Source organism: Trichechus manatus, unplaced genomic scaffold, assembly GCF_000243295.1.
Source record: "Trichechus manatus latirostris isolate Lorelei unplaced genomic scaffold, TriManLat1.0 scaffold00090, whole genome shotgun sequence".
NCBI classification, from domain to species: Eukaryota; Metazoa; Chordata; class Mammalia; order Sirenia; family Trichechidae; genus Trichechus; species Trichechus manatus.
The window spans coordinates 1891214-1898509 of NW_004444026.1; the positions used below are offsets into that span (position 1 = coordinate 1891214).

Consider the following 7296-nt stretch of genomic DNA (forward strand, 5'->3'; position numbering starts at 1 on the left):
ACTGTAAGAGAAGCCCCCAATTTGCAGAGCCTCTGCCCCGCTCCCCAAGGAGAAGAGGAACAATGAGATAATTACACTTTTTATCTTTCTAATTACCTGAGAATTTGTGTAAATGGGGGAAGCAGCGGGTATGCAAGAATGAGAGAGGTCTTCCATCCTCCCACCCTCCCGGAGTTCCGAATTAAGAGACTGAAAGGGGTGGAAAAATCCAAATCCCCACAACGTCTAAAATTCTTTATTCACAAGTCCTGGGGCTACTGGCTCCAAGACTAGCTAAGGAAAATTTAAAAATAAAAAATCCTCCTCAACGAAGCAATGAAAATCAAGCTGTGCCTAGCATTCTCTGGGCCTTTCTCCACTTTGGGTTTCGAGTTTTTCCTACGGAGGGATTGCGTCTCGCGAGTTAAAAACTTCCACGGGAACTAGATTTCCCCGCAGAGGAAAGGCGAGCTCTCCTTTTACTTAAGGAGTTAGGCTTTGTTTCAGACCTGAAAAAGCGAGAGTGGATCCCAAGAAGAGTTGCTCCAGGAACAGGACCGAGTCTGAGCTCTGTGGGGCAGAGGCGCAACAGCCGCTCCCGGGCAATCGCCGCCGTGCACCTGGGTCGCGAGAGGCGCTAAGCGACACCTCGGACAGACTAGCAGCTTTTAAAAATCATCTGCACAGCTTGAGAGCAACCTCTAGGTAGCACCTCCGAACTCCAGGGCGGAGCGGCGGGGTGGGGGTGCGGGTGGCAGAGGCTGTCCCGCAGCTTCCGCTGCGGCCCGGCCAGGCAGTGGCCGGTCCCGGGGCTCACGGGTTCCCAGGTTGTGGCGGGCGGCCTTACCTTGGGGCTTGGAGGCTTCGGTGGCATTGGGAGGGGTCATGGCGATGCAGACGTCCCCCTCGGGGAACTTGTCACACTTGAGCATCTCGGGCCAGTAGAAGCCGAAGAACTGCATGACGGGCTCGCACGAGTCGCGCACGGCCTCGCAGAGCCAGCGGCACGGGTAGATGGGCCGGTCGAGGCAGACGGGCGCGAAGAGCGAGCAGAGGAAGACCTGGGTGCCGATGTGGCAGTTCTTGTTGAGCAGGGGCACCCAGCTGCTGGCCTGCTGCTTCACCTCGGCCATGGTCTCGTGCTCCAGCAGGTTGGGCAGCACCATCTTCTTGTAGCCCACGTTGTGGCACAGCCGCAGGTCCACCGGGATGTCCACGCACTGCGGCGGCTTGGTGTAGAAGCGCCCGCTCTGGTACGAGCCGATGTCCGACTGGAAGCTCACGTAGTCGTACTCGCTGGCCGAGCCCGCGGCCAGGAGTCCGGCGGCCAGCGCCAGCAGCACGCCGGAGGAGGCCCAGCGGCGGCCCCCCACGCCGCGCCCGCTGCCCATGCTGGCTCGGCGCACTCACACCCGCAACGTCGGGGCTGCCTTCGCTGCCTCCACGCGCGCGTCCCGCCGCAAACTTCTGGGGCTCCTTCTAGGAATCTCCAGGGACAAAAGGCGCCGTCCTCACCCTGCTGGGCTCGGCGGCTGCACGCTCCTGCCCAGCCCCCGGCGGGTCGCAGACCTTGGCCTGCCGCGGGCGCGCTGCGTGAGCTCGCGCGGGCAGGTAGGGCAGCGCGGCGCGGTGGACTGAGTCGCGTCCCCGCTGCGGACGCGCGGCGGGCTGGCGGACTGCGCGCAGCACCTACTCCCGAGGCTGCAGGACTCGAGTGCCCCGTGCTCCTGTTGCAAAGCCTCGGAGTCTCCCCGCGCAGCCAATCAGCTCCCAGCTCCTGCGAGCCGCACTCATTTACCACGTCAGTCACCGGCTCAATTAACCAATCGCTTCACTTGGAAGAGGGTTCGGTTTACTAGAACTAAACACAGGTCAACACCCCTTAAAAAACAAAACCAAAAAAAAAAAAAAAAAAGAAAAGGAGAGAGGGAAAAAAATAAAGGACTAAAGGAAAGAAAGGGGGGATAGAAGTGAAGGATGGGTAAAAAGAATGTTTAACGCTGTAATTAACTTGAGTCAACTTGCAGAAAAGCAAGGAACCTTAACAGCACTTGCAAAACCACAAGATAATTAAGACCTTTTTTTTTTTTTTAAACTTTTCCCTCCTGAATTTCAAGCAGCAGCCCACCAGACTAGCAGCTCACCTCCTCCGTTTTGTTCTCTGTAGCTGCAGTACAAAGACCGGCCGTTTCACGACTATGCAGTCTCAGGAAGGCTGAAGCGAGGGAGGTCTCCTTTTAAATCACCAGCCTGTCGAGCTCGGCTCCCTCCCGCAAAGACAAGGGGAAAGGTTGGCTGGGGCTGTTTGCTATTTTGGAAGTGCAGCACCTTTCCAGGTGAGACAACCGGAAGGTGGCCCTCAAACGACAGAGGCGGCACTGGATGAATGTTGCTCAGTGTGGCAGGAAATCTTGCTCACAAAGGTGTCTGCTTTGGGAGGACAGTAAAAAAAATTCACGGCTCAAGTCCCAGCCGGACTCTGTGCATGCATATACACATTGACATGTTTGTGGTGTAGAAAGCCAAAACATTAAAAACACATGTGCACTTATCAGCGTGCCTTGTGTAAATAGCAAGTCCATCACTCAGGCACACAAGCTGCATTCAGACTAGGTCCTGGAACCTCAACTCAAAACCAGCCGTCCTCATTAAGGCAAGAGGAAGAAATTAGCAAAAACATAGCTTGGCTATCTCATTTAACCCACCCAGGAGCAGAAGCTTCCCTTCCACCCTCCACCTCGGGAGTTCCTGGAAATTCTTGGTGTTTCAAATGTTTCCCTGACAGAGAGGGTCAAGCTCCAGAGAGCTGCGGGTGTAACCATGACTCACTCCCAGAGGCAGGAGACAACAGCAAGCAATTCATGAAGTTTGCTGGGTCTCCACGTGGCTTGTGTCCTGAATTGTGGGTGGAGGGAGGCAGAGGATGCTGAAAACCTTATCTGAGCAGTGTGGTCCCACCCCATGTGGCAAATGGACCACAGATCTTAGAGCTCAAGGCAGACACCTTAGGAGGCTCTGCCTTGCTGGGCCAGCTTGTTTGTAAAGCTCTGGGGAAGCTTGCTTTGGACTCTGAAGACATAGTTTCTTGATGGAGAGACTCCAAGTAAAACTACTAGAGGTTGTGAAGAAGCGGGCTATTTTCTTAAAGCAATCATGCCCATAAGGAGATTGTGATTTCACTTCGTACACAGGAAGCATCTGCACATGGTCAGCTTTTTAGTCATTCCTTAGCCAGTGAGAGGTGTCCCAAAGCAAGAGGGGGAGGAATGGGGAGAAAGAGAGAAAGCAAAACTTCGGCTAGCAAAGAGTTAATCCTGAACCAATTGGTAAGGCTCTGTCCGAGAAGCTGGGGAAGACATTCCTCACACAGAATAGACCACAGGAGACCCAGCAACTGTGTCTCAATTCAAGGGGCATTTAGAGAAAAACGCTGTTTGGTAGGGGGTCGTTTTCTCTCCTATGGCCAGGCCCTCAATCGCAAACCAAATGTGTGTGTTTACTCGTTCATTGCAAAGAGCTGTTTGTAAATAACATCCTCTCACCTCTGAATCCAGGCTTAGCTGACCTCTCACTCGTGTCCGTACAGTTTCCCCAAATGGCAGGAGGACTTGGGTCTGTCTACCATTAAAATTCTGGATTATCAGTCCAGGTCACTGCACCTCCACCAGCTCTGGTGGACCAGCCTCTCAAGTTGAGGAGTGAATAAATCTCACAAGTTCATTCATGGGAAGAACTAGCCTATGTCTGGTTATTCCTCATCGGCTTTGATCACCCTCAGCCCCCAATTCCTCACCCCACCCCCAAATGGTCTTATTGCTTTCAAGATAGGCCTCCTGGGCTGTTGCAGGGACACAACTGTCTCAAGAACAAAAAGGGAGTGTCCGTGTACATAAAATTCCAGAATCCTAATCCCAGTACATTCCTGGCCCAGTTGGAAAGGAAGGACTCTGCCTCCCAGTCCTTCTATCCAGGGGCTGCTGCTCTGTTGAATCCCAGATTCCACCAGAAGAGTTTAACTCATACCTGGGATCTTGCAGCATGACTACCCACTGCCAGTCCTGTATAACACTGACGGCAGAACAGCCCGAAGCCTTCATAGTTCAGTTGCATACGCTACTTTTTGACCTTTTTCATATTGTCAGAACTTTGCACTTCAAAGTCTAGACGGTATGTGTGTGTGTGTGTGTGTGTGTGTGTGTGTGTGTGTGTGTCTGTGGCGTAGGGGAGAAAGTTCTAGAACAAGGGTTCTTTAAACACCGTATTGACATGATAGAGCTTCCAGAAACCAGGGTTCCTGAGTATGACAGCTGTGGGCCAGGAGGCACGTTTTTCCTCCTTCTTGAACGGTTTAAATGCACAGTAGCAAAATACAACTTTCAACTTGTGTTTCTCGTGTCATAAAAGTTCTGATTTTCCCACACTGCCAGGCACTCATACCTGAAAATTGGAAGAGCATTCCCTGTTGCTTCATAACACAACGGCATTCTTCATCCTCTCCGTTGCCAGAAGCCAACGGTCAGGCCAAGCAGAGTCACTGAGGCCTCCCAGGTGCCTACCTGGTACCCTCTTTCCACACACCTGGAGCTCCTTCCTGACATCTCCCAGGGACTTAGTGAGGGGGAAGCCTTCCCAGCCTGTTCCTCCTGTTCTGTTCCGTTTTTCATATTGTCAGGGATTGTTATGACATTCTGCAAAGATACGCTCAGAATCCTCTCTAGCAGCCGGGAAGGGAGAAACATGGCAGGGCAGGAGGGGACTCCTGCCTGTGGCTGGGTGGTGTGGGGTCTGGTGCAATGGAGGCTAGCCCAGAGTCAGGGAACACTGAGTATGGCCTTGGTTCTGCTCCTAATAGGCGGGCTGACTCGCAGAAAACACCCTCTGGCCTTAGAGTTTTCAGCTGTAAGACAGAGCTATTAAAGCCTGCCCTGATACATCATGAAATAAAAGATGTGAATTCTCAGCATCTAGTATAATGTGGGAGTTCCTGGGTGGCACAAACAGTTCAGCACTCAACTGAAAAACCAAAACCAAACTCATTGCCATCAAGTCGATTCTGACTCATAGGGATGCTATAGGACAGAGTAGAACTGCCCCATGGGGTTTCCAAGCCTGTGAATCTTTACAGAAGCAGACTGCCACATCTTTCTCCCATGGAGTGGCTGGGGGTTCAAACCACCGATCTTTCGGTTAGCAGCCAAGTGCTTTAACCATTGTGCCAACAGGGCTGCTTATAAGCGCTCAGCTACTAGCCGAAAAGTTAGTGGTTCAAACCCACTCAGAGAAGCCTTGGAAGAAAGTCCTGGAGATCTGCTTCTGAAAGGTCACAGCCATTAAATCCCTATAGAGCATAGTTCTCTGCAACAACCCCCCACATGGGATTGCCATGACTCAGAATCAACTCAACGCCAATGAGGGGTAGGGGGAGTAAGATGTGAGGCACATAATTAAGCTTTAAATAAAGTCTGAAAGTGTAAAGTGGTATGATGCGTGACGTCATTAAACACGGCAACGTTCTTCCTTGGCCATGCCTCCTTTCCATTCCGCCTCTGTTGAGATGCAAACATCATGCCCACCACTGGTACTGCTTTCTCTGTTGATCAAGAATCCCTCTGACTCTAAAGAACTACTCTGATCTGCTGTCTGGGATTTGTGAACATCTGGGAAGAATCATAAAAATTTGGAGTTGAAAGCAAATTCCAGCCCCACCTCCTCCCACTGCAAGCATCCCTCCACCACCATTCTTGACCGGTGTGAGCTGGCCATCCCAGCCACCATCACAGCCCTTTCACTTCTTTGGGACAACTCACTAGAATGTTCTTCCTTTCCTGAAGGAAAGCTCTGCTCCCCTGTAATTTCTACCCTCTAGACCACTCGAAGGAGCCCTGATGGTACAGTAATTAAGTGCTTGCCTGCTAAAGGAAAAGTCAGGGGTTTGAACCCACCTGCTGATCCACAGGAGAAAGATGTGACAGTCTGCTTCTGTAAAGATTTACAGCCTTGGAAACCTTATTGGGCAATTCTGCTCTGTCCTACAGGACTGCTATGTTGGAATTAACTCGACAGCAGTGGTAGACAACTCTAGCATTAATGTCCACACCAATCAACCAGTCGTGGACTTGAACTGCCCAGACAGACCCACCACTCACTCTCCAGATGAGACCTGGTCAAACGGGGTTTGACAATTTTTACTCATTTATGAATGTATTAATTTATGTATAAATATACAAATTGTAGACTCTATATGCCAGCTGCTTCCAGAAAGGATCTGAGGGAAGTAAAAATAAAAGGCATGTTTTTAACAAGACTTTTAAAATAGAAACAAAAAATATCTAATTTGCTATTTCTCTCATCAAAACCCTCACATTTTAATGGCTCACAGGAAAAAGCCCAGACTCTTCAGCAGGACATCAAGATCTTGTCCTCAAAAGTCTCTCCGGCCTCATTTCCCATCCCTCCCCCTTCCTACCCAGTCTCCAGTCTCGAAGAAGTACTTGAACTTGCCCAGTGCAACAGCTTCTTGCTCCTTACTTTTGCACATGCTGTCTGCACATGCTGTTTTCTCCATAATGCCCTCACTCATCTTTGCACCCCTGGAAAACCCCTCCTCATTGAGCTCCCAGACTTAGCAAATAACAATACAAGACACTAGTTAAATTTGAACTTCAGATAAACAATAAATAAATTTTTTTTAGTATAAGTATGTCCCCACAGTTCCATGGGACATACTTATACTAAAAATTGTTTGTTTGGGTGGTGGTATTTTATCTGAAATTCAAATTTACCTGGGCATCCTGCATTTTATCTGACAACTCCATCTACCTAGCCTTCTAGCACCGTCTCCGCCCTGCAGCCTTGCCTGACCTCCTCTCAGCCATCAGCCTGCTCCTCTATCCTGGTATGAGCCAGACCCTCTCTCCTGCCTCCGCTTAGAGCAGCCTGTACACATGTCATGACAGCACTCGAGTCTATGTTTTATTGCTGTTGGCTTTTCCATCTTTCACGTGACTGTGACCTCTTGGAGGGCCAAGACATTGGCGTATTTTTTCTTACCTATCCCTGCATCCCCAGCATCTAGCACAGTGCCAGACACACAATGCGTGCTCAAGAAGCCCTGCTCCAAAAAATGTATACATCTGTGGTACCGGGTGGCAGATATGTGAAATACCAGGCTAACAGACAATTGAGCATTAATTTTGCACTGAGTTTCCTGAGAGCTAAGGAAATAAAAAAACCAAACCCTTGCTGTTGAGTCGATTCCAACTCATAGCAACCCTACAGGACAGAGTAGAACTGCCCCATAGGATTTCCAAGGAGCGC

General features: G+C 50.4%; 1 protein-coding gene across 1 annotated transcript; it reads right to left on the minus strand.

The window, feature by feature from the left end:
- Positions 1–680: 680 nt before the first annotated feature.
- Positions 681–1370, minus strand: LOC101343360 (secreted frizzled-related protein 1). The gene has a single exon (XM_012557200.1). The coding sequence runs from the start codon at positions 1368–1370 to the stop codon at positions 681–683; it is 690 nt and encodes a 229-aa protein (XP_012412654.1).
- Positions 1371–7296: the final 5926 nt, after the last annotated feature.

What these genes read in the sequence shown, in the direction of transcription:
- LOC101343360 (XM_012557200.1), bottom strand. Translation starts at nt 1,370, where the DNA reads ATGGGCAGCGGGCGCGGCGTGGGGGGCCGCCGCTGGGCCTCCTCCGGC.